This window comes from Phyllostomus hastatus, unplaced genomic scaffold (genome assembly GCF_019186645.2).
Source record: "Phyllostomus hastatus isolate PE091 unplaced genomic scaffold, TTU_PhHast_1.1 phas_contig_38, whole genome shotgun sequence".
In the NCBI taxonomy this organism is placed as follows: domain Eukaryota; kingdom Metazoa; phylum Chordata; class Mammalia; order Chiroptera; family Phyllostomidae; genus Phyllostomus; species Phyllostomus hastatus.
In genome coordinates, this window is record NW_025333869.1 from 35204962 (window position 1) to 35230458 (window position 25497).

At 39.5% G+C, this 25497-nt stretch overlaps 1 protein-coding gene across 4 annotated transcripts in view; it reads left to right on the plus strand.

Moving 5' to 3' along the window:
* The window catches only part of SLC16A9 (solute carrier family 16 member 9), a 77938-nt gene that overhangs the window by 22274 nt on the left and 30167 nt on the right, over positions 1–25497 (plus strand). For 3 of the 4 annotated variants that reach the window (XM_045842408.1, XM_045842406.1, XM_045842409.1), the window contains exon 2: positions 18149–18375. In XM_045842408.1, coding sequence (XP_045698364.1) covers positions 18180–18375 — 196 coding nt within the window. In that variant the 5' untranslated portion in view covers positions 18149–18179. Of the gene's footprint in view, positions 1–12984; positions 13026–18148; positions 18376–25497 lie in introns of all 4 variants that reach the window. The other variant, XM_045842407.1, reaches the window with a different exon arrangement.

Here is a 25497-nt window from a genome sequence, read left to right on the forward strand (position 1 = left end):
CCTTTCTTCTCTTACTTGTATTCCTATGATATGGATGTTGTTACACTTTATGTTGTCCCAAAGTTTTCTTAAACTCTCCTTAGTTTTTAAAATTCTTTTTTATTTTTGCAGCTCTGCTCAGGTGTTTTTTTTCTATCTTGTCCTCCAAATCACTGATTTGATCCTCTGCTTCATTTAACTTACTGTTTATTCCTTCCAGTGTATTATTTATTTCAGATATTGCATTCCTTATTTCTAACTGATCATTTTTTTATGGTTTCTATGTGTTTTTTAATGCTGTTGAGTATTCTTATAATGATTACTCTAAATTTTCTATCAGATAAACTGCTTGTCTCTATTTCCTTTAGTTCTTCTTCTGGACAATTCTCTTGTTCCTTCATTTGGGGCCTGTTTCTTTGTCTTCCCATTTTGGCTGCCTCTTTGTGTCTGTTTCTATGTATTGGACTCTGGTACAGGCCTATGTAAGACTCTCCTGTGACTGGTCCTGGGCAACATGTTTGGCATTATTAGTGACCCACAGCTTGTGGTTTCCTCTGCTTGGCCTGTTTGTGTGCAGAAAGAACCAAGGTGTGCACATAGGCTGGCTTTTACCAGCACTGGGCCTAGAGGAGGGTCAGCCAAAGTGTGAGAGCTCACAGAGATCTGCCTTTGCCTGCGGGCTTGGTGTTAGGCTTAATCACTGAATAACCTCCAGCTGTGATCCTCAGCAGCCAGGCTTAAGCTCCACAGGGTGGGGTGAGAGAGATTCCTGTGGGTGCGGCTATTGCTTCTTCCCAGTCTAATGCTTCCTAGAGAGGAGTGCTGTGCTCAAGATATACTTTTGCAGTATAGGGAATGACTCAGCACAGGCATCCAGGTGGCTGATCTTTCAGCTCTCTCCCCAGAGCCACCAACCCCGGACTCTTCTCACGTGTCTCTAGTCTGCTCTGCTCTTTCTCTACTGGAGCCCAGGGTAAGTTTCTATAAATGAAATTTTGTGCATTGGCCTTTTAAGAGGCTCTCAGCATCTCTAGATGTCTGTCACTGGTGGACAGAAACCCTACTGCTTTTCACTGCTGTATGTTACTTGAGTTCTTTTCCTGGTTCTGGTGCTCTAGGCTGGAGAGCCCAGCTTGGGGTGTAGACCCCACACTTCTCATGGGGAACCCTCCAAACCACTGGAATATCTCACCAGAACTTCAGCTGTGTCCCATGGGAGCATAGCTGACTCTCTCGCATCTCTGTACTTCCTAACAGTCTCATTGTGGTGGTGTGGTTTCTTCGGTAAGTCCTTGGTTATAAGGATTTTCGCCAGCTTGTGTTCAGTTGGTTATTCAGGGTGATTTTTCTATAATTTAGTTATAATTCCAGTTTGGTCCTGGGAGGAGGTTAGTGTAACTTCCAACTACTCCACCTCCATCTTGGATTTCTCTTCACATCCACATAGATTGCTCTCTCGACAATATAAATACTCATTTTGCTGTTTTTCCTTCACATTTTCCTCTTTTGATCTAGATTTTTTTTCTTAAAAAGCATTGATGATCAACCATGAGGAAATATTATTGGACCATCATTGAAAAGCAGCATTGATCTCTCATCAAGGAAGGTTCATTCCTGGTGTGTCACGCCCCACACAGGAGGGAGAGCAGTTCCCGGAGTGTACAGGGGTCTCGTTTGGGCAGCATGGAGGCTTATTATAGCACAGCTAAGTCTCATGTTCCTCAGATAAAAGTTCTTTGTAGAGGTGGCCTCAGTTGGATTTATTTGTTGTAACATCTCTGGGCATTCGTTTACCTTATTCTGGTAGTGGCTGTTGTTGTTTGATGCACCTGGTAAGACACCTAAATAGTGTAATCACAAAAACCAATATGAAATCACAAAATAGTGTAATCACAAAAACCAATAGTCTGTAAAATAGAGAAGGCCAAGTCCCTATTTTTGTGGGCAGCCATCTAAATAAGTCTGACCAATCCCAATTTATAGCATAATGTTTTTTCTGTTCAAGGATTTTAACATTTTATTTTAGAATTTCAAGCTATTGTTTCACTTTACCTGATTTGTTGACATAGAAACAAGATTTATCTCCCATTAGGGCACAAGTACCACATTGTTGGGTGGCTAAAACAACTAGAGCCCCATAGTTCTGCTGTACCACTTCACCCAGATTGTCAGGTGCTCTTTATTGTTCTTCAGAATCATCTGGAGTAGTGTTCAATGCTGTGCCACACAAATAAAAAGATTTCTGATAGACTTTTTAAATTCAGCTACTCCATACCAAGGGAAGAAAGCTCTAGCAAGGGCATAAAGCCTCAGTCTATTATGGGGTCTTGGGTGGAGAGAGGACCAAAAAGACCATACCCAAACTCCTAATTCTATTTGGTTCATGTTGACTGAAGTTTATAGACAAAAGAGCATAGATTAGGGATAATGGTAGAGGATGGCAGAGGCTTTCTGGTGACCGCATCAGGTATTAGCATAAAAATACCACACCTGCCTCGCCATCCAGTTGGTAAGGCAACTGTATTTGGGTCCCACATAAGAGGAAACGACTAGTGCTTTCAAGTGAGGGTGTGTAATTAGGTCCTTCAACCCAAACTTGAGGGAAGTATTAAGTCCTATTTCTGAGGCAGAGACTTCACCTCCGCCATGTGTTGGATGACCAAACCCATGCAGAAGACATTGAAGTCATCATGTGATTTATCATAAGAGTGATTAAAAGAGCACCTGAGGACTCTATATACTTGAGTCAGGATTGAAAGATTAGCATTTGATTGTTTCTAGTCTTCAGGCTGAGATTCCCTAAGTGATAGATTTCATTTGTTTTCCACTAAGCACCAGACTTTTGATCTAGTCCCCAAGTAGTATTCCAGAGTAGAAGGATGTCTACTTTCCAGGATTGAGTGGTATTTCTTCTGGAATTTCCCCACATCAGGGAGATGTTGTAAGAGGTAACATTGTAGTCACTTACAGCCCATTGAGGTGTGAATTAATGGTTATTTGGATAATAGAGAAGAGTATAGTTACACAGACTTAAAGGGACAAAATCCAAGATTCTGCCTGAGCCATTTATATCTTCAAAGCAGATAGACAAGTTATCTGAGTCCAGGTTATATTTATGAGTAATCCCTTGTGGCTTGGGGGGCCATATGGATAAAAGGTCATGTATTTCATCAACACTTTTTTTTGAGATTTGAGAAGAAAAAATGACTTTAAATCTAGTGTTACATCAAGATAGGTTGTGTAAGCTTTCAAGACTTAAGAACCAGCCACTAACTCTAATTCATCATAAGTATGATTAGCTCATGTATGTATATCCAAGAGTCAGTTAAGTTGGCCCTGTTGGATAACTGTTGAAGAGCAAATAGGTAGTCATGTAGTAAGCAGACATAAGAATCTGAGTATGATCATCTTGAAAATAGACTAAAGATCTAGGAAAATGAAGAATGTTTTCTTAAGTGTTTTGTTCATACAAAAATTAAATTATAATAGCAATATAATCAGTAAGTAAAACAAATTTGGTCAAAAGGAAGATCAAATATAGGGGTTGCTGGTTGGCATCATGTATGACTAACCTGGTCCAGGGTTTTGGGAGAACTGTTTGCATCAGGTGCTGTCTGCCTCAATCCTAGAATGAAAATTCTAGTGGTGGTCTTGTGTTGTTTAGAGATTTCAGATTTTTCTCCAGTAGGCTTGTTACAGAACACAACAAGGGGGGCCTGGGACAATATACTATTATTGAAAGAAGGCCCCGGGTCCGTTATGTCCACCGCCAGAGGAAAGATATCTCTCAATGCTAGAGATTCGTGAAAAGGAAAGGAAATGTTTATTTAATGCTATACTAACTTAAAGTAGTGACCTAATGTCTTTATCAAAAATCCTAAATTCCCTTAAAACACCCACAAACAGACACAGTCCTTCCTTCCTTCCCCCTTTGCCCAGTCCAGAGTACCGTATCTCAGGAAAGGAAATAGAAGTCCATGGCTCCGGCAGTCTTCTGGTTCTTCCCAGTTAATACTCCATCTCGACTGGGAGACCTCCCTGGGTTCCCGGCACCCTCCACTGAGTCGCCGGGATCTCTGCTAAAACCAGGTGGTGGTTCCCCTTCTAAAGCTGTGGGGGTCCCCACTCTGTTCAGGCCACATGGTTCTCCCTCTCAATGGCCGAGGTCCTCCCCATTCTGCTAAAGCCGCATGGTTCTCCCCCTCTCAGGGCTGCACATGGCTCTCCTTCCCAAGGCTGCGCATGGCTCTCCTTCTCAGGGCTGCACATGGTTCTCCTCTCTCAGGGCTGCGCCATGGTTCACCTCCTCAGGGCTGAGCATGGCTCTCCTTCCTAAAGCAGCATGGTTCTCCCTCAATGGCTGAAGTCCTCCCTATTCTGCTAAAGCCACATGGTTCTCTCCTCCTGAGGGCTGTGCATGGCTCTCCTTCTCAAGGCAGCATGGTTCTCCTTCCTAAAGCACCACGGTTCTCTCTCTCAATGGCTGCCAAGTCTGGGTTTTAAATCCCTGCGGCCAATCTTCCTCTGCAGTCTCATTTCCGACTCCTCCCACACTCGGCTTCACATGCCAGAATTCATATCCTTCCAGCTTTACTGGCTGCCATCATGAGTCTGGGCAGGTGTGGCCCCGTGTCCTGGAGCCAATCTTCTCCGAGCTCCCACGCAGGCGCTGTAGCTTGGGGGATCTGCCCCCAGTCACATCTTGGTGGGGAAGTTACTTCCATTCCCCTGGCTCAGAAATGATCACAGCTATTTAACATATCTAAGCGACCAGCCAAGGCTATAGATATGTTAAATGACCACACCAGAGGGTAGCTGCAAGGCTGTTGCTATGCAAAACAGCTCTCAATGGCCCTGCTCCATTTGTCCTTTCCCCCAACCCACACCCTGGGTGGGGGGATGGAGACATCTTAAAATCTCCTGGACACCTTAAGTTCCGGACCCCATTTCAAATGCCCATTTGGTGTCCCCCCTATTGGCTGCACCCTGTAACAGGCTGAGATGACCACTCAAGTGTAGGTGTCCTTTTTAAATGACAAACATTAATCCATAAGTCAATACCCTTCAGTTTAGCAGCACTAAGGTTAGCAAGACATAATATGGCCCTTTCCTTCATGAAGAGAAAAGTGTTTTCAATAGACACAGTCTCCTGACTGGGGATCATGATGTTGTGGATCTTTGTCTCCAAGGAGCACACTACGGAAAGATTGCCTTACAAGCTATGAGTTAGTTTTAAGGGCCCCTGTGAGTTCTTCATAGTAAATCGAGAGTGCTCTTTTCAGCAGTTCAAATTCTTGATCAAATCTCATGGGTCTGCCAGTAATAATTTATAGAGGAGGCAGTCTGTGTTTGCCAGCGGGGCTAGATCTTAGGTTGAACAATACCAAAGGAAGAGCCTTAGGCCAAGGCAGACTGAAAAACTGTAAGTTTTGTCAGTAGAGTCTGATTGCCCTGTTAGTCCATTCTGTAAGACCAGAGGATAGGGGATGATAGCACAATTTATCAAATCAGTCAGGTTTTACAGATTGTATAATTTGTCCTGTGAAATGAGTTCCCTGGTCACTATGGAGCTCTGAGGTGATTCCCCAAGTAGGGAAGTTCTTCTCTTGGGGTATTTTACCCACTGCTGGTGCTTTGGCTCTGTGGAATGGGAATACTTCCACCCATTGGGAAAAAAACCCCAACAAATCACTACTCACACAGATGTGTGTGCTTGAGGAGATAAGTAAGTAAAGTCCATTTGCAGGACCTCAAAGGGCCCTAAAAGCAGGGGAAATGCCTCATTGAGGTATGGGTTTTTCCAGGTTGTACAGATTTGGCAATTTTACTATACTTGGGAAGCTACCTTTGGAGATGGCTCCCAGTAGTACAGTTTTTGCCATAAAACTGTTTTTGTTAGTGTTTTAGTGAGCTAAACCATGCTCCCTGAGCCCAGAAGATTTTCAGTGTAGTGAAGAAAAAAGAAGAAAGACAAATAAGTGACTAATTAGAATGTATGCCAAAATGAAATAAAAAGAGAAGGTATAAGTAGCACATAGAGGAAGCAGTGATTAATGCTGATTCTAAATATATGTTGACTAGGATTGTTTAGTGTTTTTTGTGCTGCAAGAACATTAAAAGACTTTTATGAAATCAATAGAAATGTCTTTGGAAAAGACTTCAAAGAATAGAGGTTAAAGGAGATTTAAAGACCATAATACTCTATGTGTTATTTTCAAAGGAATATCAGAGTAATATTATTATTATTTCAATATCATTTTGTTCAGCTATAAGCCCCTGAATGATGTGAGCAAGTTCAGTCATACTAAAGAATACCCATTTAAGAAGTTTTAAGGTTAATCAAGGAGTATTCATTATAAGAAATTTACTGGAAAGTCAATTTTCCAGAGTAAAAGAATGTGAGCATAGGGACACTTATGGACCTGCATTAAATGGTAACTCCTAGGATTAAATGGAGAGAGCCTTAAATAGAACCTAGCAAAGAGCCTGTAGACACTGGGGTAGAATGAGGCATTAATGTTTATCTGATAAAGTTTGATGTATTTTAGAAAGATACCATTTGAAAGGTACTATTCTTAATCTCTGTTTAGGGAATTCCTCGGAAAGGATGGTACTATTAATGGGATTTAAGGACATTTGAAATATTTGGCATAGCCATGATTGAAGTGGGTGAAAAGATCAATTTAAATAAGTAAAAGCAGTCAAGTCTTTCATTTTATGCTTCTACACTTGGATGTGCAATGATTTAAGATCGTCTGTAGTGCTGTACCTCAGTCCTTTTGCTCAATCACCACGCAGTGAAGTCACCTTGAGCCCTTAAACCACTCGGCCTCAACCCCGGAGATCCTGTTTTCAGTGTCAAGGGTGGGCCCAGGTGGAGATCATTTTAACCTCCAAAGGAGATTGTACAGTGCAGCCAGGTGAGAAATCCCCTGCAGGTCTTAGTGTATGCTTTGATGATTAGAAACACATCATCATCTTGAGTGACTATGGCTCCTGTGGAGACATAGCCCTAAAGTGTTCGGAAAGGAAGAGCTTAGGAGTCTTCTGAATAAGGAAGAGGTCTCCTTGAACTGGAGACAGAGTAGAAAACTGGGGTGTGAAGACTGTAAAGACAAACTTGACTTCATGCAGTGTGTATGAGACAAAGTAGCTGATTTTAAAAAGTCGCTTGTAGCCCTTGTCAGCTGTGATAATTAATTCTTACCTCCAGTCTACCAACAAATACCTGAATAACTGCAGAGTGGTGTGTGGGGAAAGGGTGCTAGTAAGCCAGATGGCTTCCGGAGTTGACCCGAAAGGAAGGAAGGAAATAAAAGGAAGAAAGAAATTGAAAGAAAGGAAATGAAGGCCAACCTTGTTTGGACCTCAGTGCCTCTTTGTTTTGTCTTCTGTTGGTTCTTGGTGACCTGTGGCCCCAGGTGACCCAAAAGCAGTCTGTCTTTGTCACTGTGGTTGTTGCTCACTGAGACTTCCCTCTTTCCATTCACTGGCTTTGTCTTACTGTCAGGAAATTATCCAGGATGCTGATAAATGCCATTTCCATATCCCTCTTTCTTTCGGAGGGAGGAATTGGGTAAAAATGGTGTGTATGCATGCGCGTGTACACTCTTGTGGCAGGAAGCAGGGGAGGCATGGATGTTCTGGTTAGATGTATTTATAGGGATAGTACTTTCTACATAAAGATTAAAAGGAAATTTTCATAACGATCAATTATATTTAAAAGGATAAAAATGATGATTTATCTTGAGATTACTGTATGCCAGGCACTGTGCTAAGTGCTTTACATAAACTAACCTACTTACTCATCACAATAGCCTGGTGAGGTAAGTACTGTCATTCCCCCAGTTCATAGATGAAGAAAGTGAGGCACAGTGATATTTGAGTGACTTGGTGAAGGTCACATTCTTGGCTACTGTTAGAGCTGGGACATGTACTTGGGTTATTTAGAACCCAAGCCCATGCTCCTATTATGCTAAATTTTCTAGAATATATGTCTTAACATATTTATGGAAATAAATGTCTGTGTATGTACTTGATGAAACTGAAGCTATTGACACAACAAAAAAAATGTGGAAATTGTTCTAACTCTTCTTTGGAACTACATGATGCTATTTCCAAAAGATCCCAGCTTCTGCCCCACTAATTTCCTACAAACCAAGAGCTTGTTTTGCTAATTTGAACAAATTAATAGGTGAGTCCATCATCATATTGAAAGCTTTATTATAATTATCACCATCATCATCAACATCCTCATCATCATTAGAATCTTCTCAGAGTTTTATCTGCCTCCTCCATGCCACTCTCCTGGGGACCACAGCGATTGGCTGGGCATGTGGCTGGGACCCCGGGGGACTAGTTTGGCATTGGCTGCCTGGAGATTCTGGGAGCTGCTTCTCCCATCTTCACCTGCACTGCTGTACAGCAGAGGGTGGCACTGTGGTTGGTTGAGTGGCTCTTTATAGACAGTGTGCCCAGGCTTGGCCATTGGGAAAATGGGAAAGAGACAGGAAAGACTTTTCTCTCTTCTGGCTGGCAATGGTGTGTCCTTGTTCTGGGGCCACAAGGAAGGAACTGAGCTCATTCTCTAGCCACATCAGCTAGAAATTTTGGGGATTTGCCACATCAAAGTACGTGTGGAGTTAATAGCATTGCCACCACTGCTGGGAACAGACCCAAACATCACAAGCGAAGAGGGAGCAGACAACTACTCATTCCTTTGTCCTCCCTCTGCACTCCTTGTGCTTGGGAAAATAATCCATGCCCTCCTGAGAAGGTCCAATTATTCTGCTCCCTTGTTTTGTAAAAGCTTAATTTTTTGGAGAGAGATGCTTACTTTTTTATCACCTTCCAATTCACTTAGGTGCGTTAGCATGTTAGAAGTTTTTTCTTTTTGAGCCGTTTGATACTTTCTTATGCCACTTTCTTCTATTTTTATTTAAAAAACCTTAAAAATCCACAAATAAGTGGATGCAATCATTTTAAAATTTTTATCATAGACAGTGATCCCTTTCTGTGTTTTCCCAGACATTTTATAGAAAGTCAGGAAAATAACTTTTGCCATGGTCATCACTCCTATAAGAATTTTTGCTTTTGTTTCTATTTGCAACCTGGATTTTTGGGGTCAGATAAGCTTTGTCCTTGACAATGTAGATGACAGAGTAGGGCTAAACAAATCAGCCAGGTGCTGGCTGATGCATTGGGGGTGGGTGGGCTGAAAGCAGACCCCCACCCCTTGCCCCCACTTTACTCCCAGCTGTCTCTTATCCTCTTCCTTCCCTCACTATGTCCTTCCCCCACTGGGATGGGAGATTTGATGTTTGGTCAGGAGTTGTTCTATCCTGTAGGGCAGTGAGTCTCAGCCCTGGCTGCACGTTAGAATGACAGGAAGAGTGAGCCTCCAGCCCAGAGATGTTTGGGCATGGGACCTGGCAGCAGGGATGTTTAAAAACTCCCAGATGATTCCGTGTGATCAGGGTTGAGAACCACCATGGCTGGGCAGTGTTTTTTCACAGCACATCTGTAGACAGTGTGGGTCAGAATCACAGGATGACTTTCTAGAGATGCAAGTCCTGAGAATCCTAACACAGTCCAGAGGTATCCAACCTGTGGCCCAGGGTGGCTGTGAATGTGGCCCAACACAAAATTGTAAGTTTAATTAAACCTTTATGAGATTTTTTGTGATTACATGTCACAGTGTATTTAATGTGTGGCCCAAGACAACTCTTCTTCCATTATGGCCACAGATACTAAAAGGTTGGACCACCTGGTAGGCCTCGAGTCCGAAACTTGAAAACAAATCTTACTAATAAACATCTCTTTTGAATTCAGATCTTGGTTTAAATGTTCTAAGTATTAAGAAATAACTAAAGATTAAAAAGATTTATAAATGTTTCAGTAACTGGTTACTGTAGATCTCTGGTGTGACTAGCTAGTAACTACTCCTTAGAAAGTGGCTTTCAAGTTACCAGAAATCCCATATGGTTGTTAAAGTAATTGTTAACCTTTACTGACATTTTTACTGTTGTGGTAGTCACTGATCTTTACAATTTAAATTCACCATTTCCCATTTTATAGATGAGACTTCTGGAGCTCAGGGTCATTAAGTAATTGTCTCAAAACCACATGGTGAGTAGCACAGGCTGGATCGGAACTCAGATATGCATCTAGTAACAAAGCTCATGATCTTAACCATTACTTGGTGCCTACCATTTGAGAACCAGATATAAAAAAAGTCCCCTCTTCCTCTCTACTCCATCTTTATGGTCAAACTAAGAGGAATAAAGGAACGCTATTAAGCTTGTTCTCTATCATTTTCCTTACATCCTTCTGTATGTACATAAGGCAGCCTAAGGTCACTGATGTTTGCATTAGAAACCCTGAAATTATGTTCTGTTTTCATTTCCTAGATTCTCCTCTTATTATGTGCCCCTTAACATATTAACTACCTCCCTTTTGCTTGTCTCCCATTAAATGAAATACATAATAATTAGTTTATATATGAAGTCTGAGCTTCAGTATATATTAAGTATATTTGTTTACCTATATTTTATTAGAATTCCCAAAGAATTACTTATCTTTGTTTTTATGAGATGTTTGTGAGATTCCCAGAGAATTTTTCCTCAATTCCCAGAATCCCTTCACCCAAACCGCAGTGGCGGGAAACCAGTGCTGGATGTTTGAAGGGGCAAAGGTCACATCAGGGAAAGATCGGTACGGATAGAGATGAAACTGCTTCCGGCAGAACAGGTGTGGTGTTTAGTTTATGAAGCTTGTTACCTGTATTGGAGTCAGAACCAAAACATGATTTTCTGTAGCTTTCGAGTGTATTTTATTTTAACAGCTTCATTGGAACAATAAAAATTCACATGATAAAGTTCACCCATTTAATGTATTACACTTAAGTGGGTTTTATTCAATAGTTGTGTAAACTGCACTGCAGTCTACTTTAAAGCATTTAAAATAATTTAAAAACATGTTCATTACCCCCAAAAGAAACTCGGTCCCCTTTAGCAGTCATTCCCCATCCCAGCTATTCAGGCAGCCTGTTCCCTCCCACAGCTGCGCACGAGGGTTTTCGCCGTCCTGGCCCAGGGAGTAGAGCCTTCCGCACAGTAAGGGGGGCATTAATGTAACGGAGGGCAGGTCAGGACCCCCAGGGATGTAGACCTGTGACACACCTCACAGATGACCAGATGAAGGCAAAATCAACCTGGTATCAACCATTTTTTTTCTCCTAACATGTAGTCACAGGATCCTGGGCTCCTTATTAAAATAAAGAGCTTCAGCACCGGGTAATTTGGTAGTGATTCAAATTCAAATACAGATTTGCTGTTTTTAACTCCTTCCATAATTCCAGTGAAAGATGTAACTTTTATGAGATGTTTGTAGATACCATTCAAAAGAATGCTTATTGTTGGTGGAACAAAGGCAAGACAATTGTCAACTACAAATAGGATCAAACAATTGTAAACCATCTGAATGTGCCCAAACAGTATCATGCATATGAATGCCTTTCAGCAACAGAAAGCTTCTGTGTCAACATTGAATGTTCATAAATGTCAAATATTCAATTCTGACATCCCGTATCTGGGGGAATAGAAATTATCAGCTAGCGTAGAGTTGAGGAAATAACAAAGGACTGGCATCATTTGAACAGAACTAAATGCAGTCTAAGGCTTTGGAGCTTAAAAGCTTTGCACCACAACAGGAAAGATTTCATCAGCAGTCCTTTTCATTTTCTGAAGGAAATGTCTTGGAAAATGCTTAATTCTCCTTGTCCTTTACCAACACATTGTAGCTTTAGGAGTTATGCAATCTTTTATAGTAATGATCATCAAATTTTGTTGAATAATACTATCTTATTATGGTTATTTTTATTTTATGCCCTCTTTTCTTTAAGGGAGGTTTATAATATGTGGAACATATTTATTTTTTAAGTTGAAGGTAATACACTTAGATCATAAGTTAACATTTTGTGATATCCCATCAGACCCTATAGTGTGTGCTATAAGATTGCCCCTAAATTACAATGGTCTCTTGAAATAGTTTCTGGTTTTGAGTTTTACAAGATAGCTTGTCATACAGAGTCCAGGTTTGTTGATTCTCTGGTTAAAAGATTCCAAATTCTCAAAGAGTGTACTAGAACATACTACAATGTATGTGTTTCCTAGAAGCAAATGAGTAAGAACCTCAACTTTTGAATAACTAATGGCCCACTAGTCCAAATAAAACAATACCTTTGGAACTTACATAACTTGTTGCTTTGGGTTTGTTTTTTTTTTTTTAAGGAAAAAAATCTGGCACTTAGATAATATAAATGGATTATTAATGCTTGATTTATTACATAACTGCAAATTCTATTTGGAGATTAAAAATAAAGGCTTCTTGAGACACTTTCTTGTCCTTAAGTTTCAACTGAGAGTGCCATCTTTCTCTTCCTGTTTTCCTGTCTGAGTCCTGTGGAACCAGCCCTCTCCATTTTCCACTAAATCTGTCAGCCCTGTCCTCACTCCACACCCTTGTTCATGTTGTCTGCCTGCCAGAGCTACCCTGCTGTGAGTCTCTCCATTGTTCTTTAGCACTAACCTGCTTCATGAGGCCTCCCACTCCTGCTCCTGACTTGATTACTTTCATTTCCTTCTGATTCTTAAACTTTTAATATTAATCCACCTCTTTGGTGCTCAACCACATACCCTCTTATGCACATATTGTACCTTCCTAACTGGGTTATTACCCTATTTCCCTCTAGGGCAAATTCTTCTGATGTCCCTTGATATCTAGTGCAATATAATGTAAATTGTAAGTGATCAAAACCTTTTTTAAAATTTGCTTTTAGATTTGATTTATTTATTTTTGAGAGGGGAATTGAGGGAGAAAGAGAGGGAGAGAAACATCACTGTGTGGTTGCCTTTCATGTCCCCCCCCGCCACACTGGGGACCCGGCCCATAACCCAGGCATGTGCCCTAGGCTGGGAGTCAAACCAGCAACCCTTTGGTTCACAGGTCGGCACTCAATCCACAGAGCCACACCAGCCAGGAAAATTGTAAGTGATCGAAAAACTTTTTGAATGAACTTTACTTTCATAATGTTATATTTCTATAAACACTAGGATACAGTGTTATATTTCTATAAACACTAGGATAAACTAGTGGGTTAGTAGAAATTTTAGTTAACTTAGAGTTCTTATTTAAAAGAATACCAGCAAAGATATTTTGTACTGGGTCATAAGATGAAGAAGGGAGGCTTATAAGATGAAATTTTTAGGAAAAAAAGATATGACATATCTACATTTCCCATATTTTGAGGTCATAGACTGTACTCAGGAACTTAATTTTTGGCCCAAGTTAACTTTTTGGGACCAAGTGGGGTATGGCTAGGTAAAATTACCAACTTGAAATTACTGCATACTCACCATTTGTTTATTCTATTGCACATAAAAACAATGAATGCCAGCTAAATTAACAAAATAATTTACTGAGTTAGTTGATAGAATGAAATGTAATGTTGGAGAAACCAGGTTTGGGTGTCCCTTGGGGACTCAAGGTAGAAGGACTGACAGAAGGTCTCTTCAATGCAAGACTGTTGAGATCAATAAACTCCAGATAGTTTTCTTTCATTATATACAGCATTTCATTCAAGATTCAGGGTCCTGGGAGAGAGTTCCTACTGGCCTTGCTTGGGTCAGGTACCACTCTGCAGGTCAAGATCAGTGAACTTGATTAATAGTCCCACTGGCTGTTTACCCATAAAGAAGACCCCAATCCCCCAAAGGAAACTGGGTGCCACTACAAAAGGGGGGAAATGAAAACTAGTCTGTTTGTGAAGTCACCTTACAGAATATAGAATATCAGAGAAATAGCAAATGAGAGATACCTAAGGAAGAGATAAAACTACAGGAGAAAGGTCTTACCCTGACAGAAAACAATAAATCACAAAATGGTATTTTCCATCATGTTCTGTGGATGCTATACGTGTCTCAAACTGTGAAACAAGTAAATGTCAGAAGCTGTTAGCCAACACTTTATAAAAACTTGTCTTTCTAGTCAGAGTTGATACACGTGAGAGCTTTGTATTTCAAAGGTTTGTTCTCCCAACTATTTACTGTGAGAAGAATTTCTCTGGCTCCTGTCCTATGTGTTAAAATGTCATCTAAGGCAAGGCAAGGAAGGGCTCTTTGGTGCATAAAGGCATTTCTGTCTATTTAAGTCTGAAAACTGGGAAGGAAGATACCCCTCTTCACCCTTTCACTCTACCCCCTCCAGAAAATACTGGCATTTTCATGATTCTGGTGTTTTGGCCAATCTAAATGAATACAGTTGCTAATGTGCTATAACTTGAAGATTTAAATAAAGGAGAATCTTATATGCATTTTAAAAAATCCTCACCTGAGGATATGTTTATTGATTTTAGAGAGAGGGGAAGAGGGGGAGGAGAGAGAAGCATCCATGTGAGAGAGAAACATCAATCAGTTGCCTCCCATATGTGCCTGGACTGGGGATCGAACCTGCAACCTTTTGGTGTACGGGACGATGCTCCAACCAACCGAACCACCCAGCCAGGGCTCATATGCATACACACACACACATATTTAACACAACCTTTTAGTCTCATTAGATGTTTGGCTATTGCTATCACATATTATCTAGTTTAAGGAATTAAGGCTCTTATTTTCTTTAAAAAAGATTCTGAACAAAAATTGCAAAGTATTAAATTATCATGAGAGGGACCAGAATTCTATTGTTTGTTTTATGGTACAGTGAGTACTCAAGGGGGTAAACTGGAGAAGGGGCATATGTGATGACTCCCAAGGATTTTAGTATTTGGAAGTTTGGAGCATCCTGTCTGCTGACACCATTGTGTGGTCTGAGAGACTGCATTACACTCCTGAAGTGTTGTGCACAAATTGTAACATCTTTCAGTTTTCAGTTATTTGATATTAAAATATTAACTATTAAAATATCAAATATCCAGTTACTAAATATTCAAGTTATTTTGACAAAGGCCTGTGGCAAGCGGAGACATGATTTTTGCCCAGGGCTCTGAAAGTCAAAGTGAGGGTATTTACTGCCGCTTAGGTAAATTGATGGGTGTAACGAGGACTCTTTTCGGGTAGCCAAATGTCTTACCATCTAATTAAGGATGTGCATGAATGACATTCCTAATGTCTTTACCTATTATCTGATGAGACCACAGCCAAGGCAGTAGCTTGGCAAAATCTTTAGTGAGGATGACTCTGCTGGATGTACTTATAAACCAGGTTAGTGTGAAGAGACAGCAGAATGTAGATTAAGTAGGGGACCCTGTTGGGAGCAGGGAGGTCAGGCCTTAGGCCTCCAAATACATTGCCACATATACTGTTGCAGAACTTAGGGGAAAAATAAACATTTTCAAATTTAAAAAAAATATTATTTTGATACCAAAACCTAGTAAAAATTAAAAATAAAAGTAAACATGTCACTTATGAATTTAAAAATCCCCCCAAGTAGACTGATATAATCAAAATAGTGCATTAGCCAAGAAAGATTTACTCCAGTAATTCAAGGATAGTTTAATAGTAGAAAATACATATTTTATTAGGTTAAAAGTTATAAGGAGAAAATCATAATCATCTCTCTGAGTACTGGAAATGCATTTGATAAAATGTCATAAGCATTCTTTGTATCAATCAAAAAATAGAAAAATATGAATGGTCTCTTAACTTTGTGAAATAAATTTATCTAAGCCTCAGAGGCAGCATGAAGACATCTGAGGGCATTCCCACTGAAGTTAGGAAATAAACAAAGATGTACATTTATTATTTGACTTTATTCTGAGTGTCCTATTCAATTCAAGGACAAAAGGACACTAGGAGTATAAAAGTTCAAAATAAGGGTAAAACTATCAGTTTATAGATGAATTATATAACTATATTTTATTGTATGTTGTATATACCTAAGAGAATTATCCAAAGATCTATTGCAAATAAGAGAATTTGTAAGTTAATGGGATACAAAATTGACATACAGACATCAACAGACAAATCAAAGAAATAATCTCAGTTATAATGTTAGCCAAAAGGATAAAATATCTAGAGATAAAGTAAAAAGATCTGTTGGGGAAAACTTTAAAAACTGAGAACACAAAAATAGACTTGAACAAATGGAAAAGAGCACCATGTTCTTGGATAGACTCAACATCATAAAAGGGTTCATTTTCCTTAAATTAACACATAATTTAATTGTCATTATGAAAACACCATCAGATTTTTTTAGAGCCAAACTGATTTTGAAATTTGTATAAGAAAGTAAATAAATAAGAAGAGCTCAGAAAATACCAAAAAGCATTGCAGTGATGGAGAGGAGAGAAGGAAACTTATCCCACTAGAACACAATATATTTAAAAGACTTTTTAAAAAGACTTTATAATTAAACTAATATGGTAATGGTGAGTGAATAGATAAATAAATGGAACAGAATAGAAAATCCAGAAATGCACCCACATGTACCCAAAAACTAGATAGGAATTACAAATGGCATTTCAGAGAATGCTAAAAAATGCACATTAAGACTATAATGAAATACACTTTTAAAGCCAACAAATTGACAAAAATCCAAAATTTTCACAACACACCCAAACTTGCTGGGGATAATATAAATTGATTCAATCACTTGAAGCCAATTTGCTAATGCTAATTACAGTTACAAATGTACACACCCTTTGACTCAGAGGTTCCTTTTTGGGGGTTTTACCTAACAGATATGCATACATGCAAAGAGTGGCAGGAATATATAAGGTTATTTACTGCAGCATTGTTTTTCATTGTTAGCCACAGGGAACTGGTTAAAGAATTCAGAGAAAGCCTGTACTGGAACACAATGCAGGGGAAAGAAAAAAAATAAGGAAGGTCACTATGCATTGATGTGAAGGGTCTTTAAGGTATTTGTCAAATCAAAAACTTAAAAAAAAAGATATTTGTGAAGTAAAAATAAGCAAGGCATACAGGTATGTATAACATGCTACTTTGTGTAAAATAATAGAAGTCCATATTTGAGTTACTTGTGGGTAAATAATCTCTAGAAGGATGTAAAAGGAACAAGGGGCGTGGAAAAGATGGGAATTAGGCAGGAAATAGATGAAAACTCTATACCTTTGTTGTTTTTTTACTTTTGAACCACGTTATTTTTTTCCCTATTAAGTCAATAAACAAGGGTATAGTCATATGTGATATACTCTGTGTGTGTAGTATATATATATAGAGAGAGAGAGAGGGAGAGAGAGTATATGCTATACGCACACACAAAGAATAAGGATGCTCTCTAGTTTTGATGGAGAAAAATCTCTAAGGGTTTTAAGTGACTAAAACAAGGTATGGAATACAATGTACAATGTTCTGCTTTTTGTCAAAAAAGAGGGAAATCTAAGGTGATTTGCTTGATTTTGCTTGTATATGCACAAAGAAGCTCAGGAAGGATACTCAAGTTGGTGAACATCGTGATGTGCCCCCAGTTCCCCTCCAGACACCCTTCAAAAAATGAAAGATTCCTTGCCTTAGCTGCTGAGAGGGCTGCTGGCAGATGGCCTTCAGCTGACAACCCCTACGGAGACTGATGGACTCCTTTGAGGAGAGCCACCTCATCGAAGGCCACGCTGGCCCCTTTCCTGGGTGGTCCCTACCGAGGGAATGATCAACACGGGCCAACCCCCAAGTTGGGCAACTTTGAATGGTCATCCTCGTTTTAGAGAGTCCCTTCCTTCATGTCGCATGGCAGCTTACCTTCTTCTGCTGTCCATTCCCTTTCATAGGAAGAGAACACTCCCAATAAACTTTCCTGCTAAGAGTTTGCTTCCTGCGGAACCCGAAGTGTAACAAGAAACCAAAATCAGTGATTTGAGTGGCTGGATAAGGTTGGAATGTGATGAATGGGAACAAACTTGGAAAGGAGACTTTTCACTCCATGCCTTTTTCTAATTAAAAAAATTTTTTTGAGCCATGTAGCTATATTCTGTATTTAATTCATAAATAAAAAATTAAAACTAACTTAATATGCCAATGATATTGTATGCCTTTCCACATGTATTTTTCAAAAATGTCTTTTATGTTTTAATTTAGAAGATTTTTTTAATCTAAAATACTGTGCCCTGCCACACTCTAAACATGCTTTTCTTTTCTGTTTGTTTTTGTTTAAGACCCTCAGAGAAGCACCTTGATCTCCTCACAATGGAAATTAGGAAGTCACCTGACGGCGGATGGGGCTGGGTGATTGTGGTTGTCTCCTTCTTCACTCAGTTTCTGTGTTATGGATCCCCAGTAGCAGTTGGGGTCTTGTACATAGAATGGCTGGATGCCTTTGGTGAAGGAAAAGGAAAAACAGCCTGGGTTGGATCCCTCGCAAGCGGAGTTGGCTTGCTTGCAAGTAAGTGGATAAATTTATTCTTCTCCTCACTCATTAGTCATTTGGTTATATTTGTTGTATCCTCAGACTGTGCAAAGCATAGTAGGCTATTTGTCTTTAAAGCATAACACATATTCTTTTGCCTTCGTTGAGATTATAGAGCCACTCTCTCACGGTCATAAATTGAAAATACAGAAATTGCATAAGATATTCATTCATTCATTTTTTTATCTATTTATTTGCTATTATGTGCAGGGCGGTGTGCTAGATGCTGAATATGAAAAGATGGACAGCAAACACATCATTCCTGGCCTTAAGAGGCTCACAGTCTAGTGAGAGACATACTTTCATGAGTGAGAACGATACAGGGAAAAGAGAATAGTGACTCAACTATGTCCAATGAATGCTGTGACCCAAGGACCAAATGATAAGCAGCAGTCCTGTAAGAAATTCTTACATGGTTCATAATTACGTCTCTCCACTTCAGATCAAATCATATGTCCTACATTTGTGTTACCTTTACAAGAAAATTTTACATGGCAAAGGGTAATCCCTTCTCACAATGATGATGCTATTAAGGACTTTAATATAGTGTTATTTATAAGATATATGTGATGTGTTTTGTGTGACCTTCATATAATGTCTCTAAAAGTAATACATTTGACAAATGTTTCCATCATATACAATGGTAATTCCTATCATCTTTACAGAGAACAGCAGTGAGGTTTTCATTTTCATTTTAAGACTTAAAATCATATGACACTTCAATTTCTGGTGTAATAGTTTCAACTCTGCGGTAATATTTAGTGGTTATCACTGTAACTTTGTTGGCACAATTTACAGGTGTGCTTCAGTGGTGATCTAGGTTCGGTCATTGGCCTAGGGGGTCTCTCTCTTCCTCTGTGCTTTGAACTTAATGTGATTTGTTGTGCAAATCACAATCTCTATTCTTAGGGAGAAAGTAAGGACATTGAATGTGGAGATTTGTAAGGTGCTTTTCAGCTCTAAAATAATTTCATGAAAAAAATGAATTAGCCATTCCTTTTTAAAAATGTTGTCTTTCCTGAATCCTTAAGGGGACTTCTTAAAACAAACAAAACAAAACAAAACAAAACAAAACAAAACAAGTTACTTCCAGTTGATGCTTTACCACTGTGAATGTGCATGATCTCACCTGAAAGGGTTTTTCAAAATGTGAATTGTTTGTAAACTGCAAGGTACAAGTGGATGATCATTGATATGCTAATAAAGGAGGTTGAAAGTATTGATTTTGAGAAAATGATCTAATGTGAAGGGGAGATAATTTTTTTAATGTTCTCCAGTTGGTCATCATTTCTATTAGCAAATAAGTTAAACAGAAATGTAACTACGCTGATGGTCAGAGCAGAGGCTGAGACTCCGAAAACTGAATTGCAGTTCTATACTTTAAGTTCACTCTGTCCCAAAGACCAAGAGTCCCCTTTCTTGTAGGTAAAATCAGCTGCATAAGATTGGCCACAGTGCAAAAAAGGAAAAGAAAAGCAGGACCCCTTGTTAAAAAAAATTTCAAAATTCAAGACAGCAACAGAACAGGTAGTTCATCGAGTGTGTGGCCCTGTTAAGGGCTCAGCCCTGCGCAGTTGCCTAGATCACAGCCTTGTGAAGCCAGCCCTGCCTGAGGTTAGATGGAGAGAGCATCCTGCTGAAGTTCAGGGGAGACAACAAGTACTGGGAGGTGTGGGGAGAACTGGTCTTAAGTCAAAGATGAAGTCAGGTCCTGGCTGTACCACTATTTAGCTCAGAGAACTTGTGCAAATCATTTAACTTTCATGTCATCAGCTAGATGACGATGCACTTGGACCAGCTAATGTCTAAGAAGATGAGCATAGAATAGGGAGACCAAAGGGTTCAAGAACAAGGAAATGGTGAGAAATGGAGAGCTACCACTTATATATGTGTGTGCCCTTGGTTGGTGTCCACCCAGCAGATGTGGTGTTGGCTTCCCTTGGTTCTTCATAGCATAAATTAAAGGAAAAACCCTGAAAACCATGGTCATGTAGTATTAGTAAGAGGTGTCTACAAGAGTGTGAATCACATTAACCCTTTACTTTGTTGAAAGCTTTGTTCTACAGAGAAACAAACAGATCAATGCCTTGGAAATGGGAAAAGTCTATCTTGTGTTGGTGACTTAGTTGTCAGTGGTTGTTAACCAGAGGGATAGTTAGAGTCATCTGTAGAAAAATTTTAGCATATAGCCACTTGGATTTGACCCTCGGGCATTGTGTGTCAGTCAGTCTATGATGGGGCCCAGATATGGGAATTTTTTAAAATCCCCAGAAATGATTTCAGTTGGTTTCAGCTCCCTCTATTTAGATTTTAATATTTGCTTTTTGATAATTCCTTGTTGCATGATTTCCTTAGACTTCTTTATAAAGGGAATTACTGTATGTTTCCGCTTGTGTGTGGCACTGTTTATACCATGTAAATCATAGAAAATAAATGGTGCCCAACAGTCCTTTTTCTGGTGGCGCTCTGCTGAAAAATGCATGTAAATGGACATCTTTGCATCTTTTTTTGATAAAATATAATGTATACATGTGTGTATACATATATGTCCATATGTATACATCTTTTTGATAAAAGATGAGCCTTACATATATGTGTAAATATATACAGTTGCTCTTAAACTCAGATGTATGTGTGCATTATTTGAGCTTGTCTGAAAAACCAATTTGCTACCCATCCATGAGTGGTGTGGCAATGAGGATGGGCCCAGGAGTCTTCTTTTAACTAGTTCCCCAGGTGATTCTAATGCAAGCAGGTCAAATCATGTCTGAGAAAAATGAGTTATTTTCTTAACTCAGCTTTGTCCCGGGAAGGCATGATAGCTGCCATCTTTGACTGGTTCTGTGATGTGACTTATGGAACTTTGTAATTGAGCAAGGCACAGCAGAATAATTACAACTGACAAGCAACATCCAAATTCTGTTTTTCCTGTACTTGCCCCTTATACTCACTAAGTGCCCCTTGTGTGCCTGGCTCCATCCAGCCAATTTCACTTTCTCGATCTTCATTGGTCCTGAAAACAGTGCACTGAGATGGGGATTATTATCCTCGAGGGTTAGTGACCTGCCCAATGGGAAGCCCATTCTCTAAGAGGAAGTGGCACCTGAGTTCTACTTTTTCTAACCTGTTAAGCCTGTTTCTTCATCTTTAAATTGGAGATCATTAAAGTACTTACCTTACATGATTATTACATAGAACAGTTGAGATGCTACTTGGCACCTGGTAAGTGCTCAGCCAACATTGGTTATTAGAGGATTGGAATCACTCACAAATAAAAGTACTTTCCTAAGCAGTGCTAAAGAATCTACAAATGAAAGGGTCCCTTCAGGATGAAAGACAAAGGCATTTCTAGGGGAGTGGGCAGGAGGGAGAGCTGGAACTTTGTCCAGATTGTGTCTAAATATATGGAATTTAAAGGCCCAACACTTGTCTCTGACAAACCTAGATTTGGACTGTAGCTCAAAGTAGGCATATTAAAACTCTGAAAGGACATGTAGTTCTTAACTTTATGTTCTTCATAATCTTAATTCCTTCTCTTTGAAACTTGAGTAATTAAGGAGAATATACTTCTTCCTCTGGCCTAAATTGTTGGTGCAGATGATCTTTGGGATGCATAAAGCTGGGTATCAAGCAGCCTACCTTTCTGGGGTTTACATCGAGAACAAGCTCACTGTCATTATATCCACCCATATACAGTCTCCTCTCCCCTGTGCTAGGGATGCTACAATAAAAGGCATCATCTGCTTTTTAAGGGATTTGTAGTCTCAGGGTAGAGACAGAAAAAATAGTCACTGATGATTTGAGACATCCCAAATACCAAGGAGAATTCCAAGGACAAGACAATTTTGGGGGTTTTGTAGAGATAGGTGGGACACGTGGGAGGATGGGCTGTGTGAGGTGGATAGTCGTGGAGAAGGCAGGCCATGCAGATTCCTTGTCTGCAAAGGCTTGGACTCTGCACTGCAGATGGCACATTCTGGTGGAGGCAATTTGTTTGGAGAAGCAGAGATTGTGATTGTTGGGAGGTGTGATGGTCAGCGTCAATGTGGCTAGGCAAAGTTCCCAGTTATTCGAACACTAATGTAGGTGTTGCTGTGAAGGTATTTTGTAGGTGTGGTCAAACTCCATAATCAGCTGACTTTAAGAAATGCCAGTTATCCTACATAATCTGGGTGGACCCAATTTAATCTGTAGAAAGGACATAAAAGAAGAGATGAGCTTTTCCAGAAGAAGAAATTCTGCCTGTGGGCTGTAACTTCAGCCTGTACCAATGAGTTCTGATCTGCCTTTGCTCATATCTTGCACTGTGGATATTGTACTTGCCTAGCTGGATCCCACAATTGCATAAACCAGTTCCTTGTAATAAACCTCTTAATAGATATATGTCTTCTTCTGGTTCTGTTTCTCTTTCTCTGGCTGAAACCTGAATGATACAGAAGGAATGAAAGGTAACTGAACTAGTTCAAGAAGGGTGGGACCGTTTTTCAGACAGCAGAGTTGATGAAACTTCAGGGAGCTCTTTTGTTTCTCCAAAGGCCCTCAAACTACTGAGTCAGTAAATCTATCCCTAGGTTAATCTCGTGAGTCAGTATGGCCAGCAGGCTTGCTGAATGAGCTGTGAGTGCTTGCAGAGCTGGGTATGATCATATCTTTATGATTTTACACACAAGCACTGTTACCTCTTCCAAGCAGGACTGAAATTCTGCCCCCTACAAGGGTTCTGTTCCAGTGGCCAGTTCACTGTGTGTTAGGAAGTTCCAGGATTGGTGAGAAGTATGGCAGGTTTCAGTTAAGCTTTTGTCCATCTCTATAGAATGTTGCCAAATCAACCAACAAGCAAGGCAGACAATACTACACATGGAATCAAGGATTTGAGTGGACGAGGCTCATTAGTGCCTTTCTCTTCCTCAGGGAGATGATGGATTTAAAATTTCTGGTCTCAGGGAGGAAGGATTGAGGAACCTGCTCTCTTGTTTGGCTCCCTGCACTATAGGTGAAGGGGTAGGACTCTCGTGGGCCCACTCTACCCTGCTGGGAAATCCTTGTTCCGTTGGAGTCACACAACCTGGTTACTGCTGTGTTTTATTTTTCACCCTACCATCAGCCTACTTACGGCTTCAGTGCAGCAGGCCTGGCCATACTACCACTTTTGGGACTCTGAAGCTTTTTGGAAGACAGAAGGGCATAGAAATTAATTTACTCCACAAAGGGAATCATTACTTCCCAAAGCTGTCTAATGATCATCACAGATTGGAAAACCACATTAGGTTTATATTCCCTCCATTAGACTATATTTTCACCCCTTTTGTGGACATAATCCTATTTCATGGCCCAGTTCAAGGCTCAGTTCCTTCGTGCATGGGGATCTCCCTTTTCTGAAATCCAAAAACACACACTCTGGACCTTTCTTTTGGTGTTTATTGCCCATGTCATTAGGTTTTGATATTTGTTTGTTTTGCTTTCTGGTTTAAATCCTGGATTAGACAAAGGATCTCAGGCTTTCCTGTGGTGTTCCAGCATATTAATAACAAACAATCAGAAGAATAAATGAAGAAAACAATCCCATTTACAACTGTGTCAAAGAGAATAAATTACCTAGAAATAAATTTAACCAAGGGTAGAAAAGACCTCTACTCTGAAAACTATAAGACATTGAAGAAAGAAATTGAAGATGAAACAGATAAATGAAAGAATATACCATGCTCATGGATAGAAAGAGTTAATATTGTTGAAAAGACCATACGACCCAAAGCAATTTAAAGACTTAATGCACTTCCTATCAAACTATCAATGTCATTCTTTTCAGAACTAGAACAAATAATCTTAAAATTTATATGGAACCACACAAGATGTGGAATAGCCAAAGCCATCTTGAGAAAGAAGAACAAAGTTGGTGCTATCATGCTCCCTGATCTTAAACTATACTGCAAAGTTATAACAGTCAAAATAGTATGGTACTGGCATAAAAACGGGCACATTGATCAATGGAAGAGAATAGAGAGCCCAGAAATAAACCTTTGCTTATATAGTCAACTAACCTATGACAAAGGTGGTAAAAATATAAACTGGAGTAATGACAGTCTCTTCAACAAGTGGTGTTGGGAAACCTGGACAGGTACATGCAAAACAATAACAACAACAACACTAAAAACAAAAAACAGCACCATTTTCTTATGTCATATACAAAAATAAACTCAAAATGGGTTAAAGACTTAAATGTAAGGCTTGAAAGGATAAAACTCTTAGAAGAAAATAGGAAGCAAACTACCTAACTGATCTCTTTGGAAATGTCCCCTGGAGCAAGGGAAACAAAAGAAGAAAATAAACAAATGGGACTACATCAAACTAAAAAGCCTATATACAGTAAAGGAAACCTTCCTGATTGGGAGGATATATTCATTAGTAATACATATCTGATAAGTCATTGGTATGCAAAATATATAATAAACTCATACAACTCAATAACAAAAAAGTAAACAATCTGACAAAAAATGGGCAGAGAACATGAAAAGAAATTTCTCCAAAGAGAACATACAGATGGCCAACAGACATATGAAAAGATGCTCAAAATTACTAATCATCAGAGACATGCTAATCAAAACCACAATGGAATACCACCTCACACCAGTCAGAAAGACTATTATCAAGAAGTCAACAAATAACGTGTGTTAGAGAGGATATAGAGAAAAGGGAACACTTGTGCACTGCTGCTCAGACTGAAAACTGGTGCAGACCCTGTGGAAAACAGTACGGAGATTCCTCAAAAACTAAAAGGCGATATGTCATGCTACCTAGAAATTCCACATTAGGGTATTTATCCAAGGAAAATGGGAACAGTAATTCAAAAAGATATATGCACCCCTCTGTTGATTACAACATTATTTATAATAGCCAAGATATGGAAGCAACCCGGAAGTCCATTTATAGATGAATAGATAAAGAAGATGTGATAGATACATGTAATGGAATATTATGCAGCGATGAAGAAGGAAAAAATTTTGCCATTTGTGACAACATGGATGGACCTAGAGCATATATGAGAAGAGAAATAAGTCAAAGACAAATACCATATAGTTTCACTTACATGTGGAATCTAAA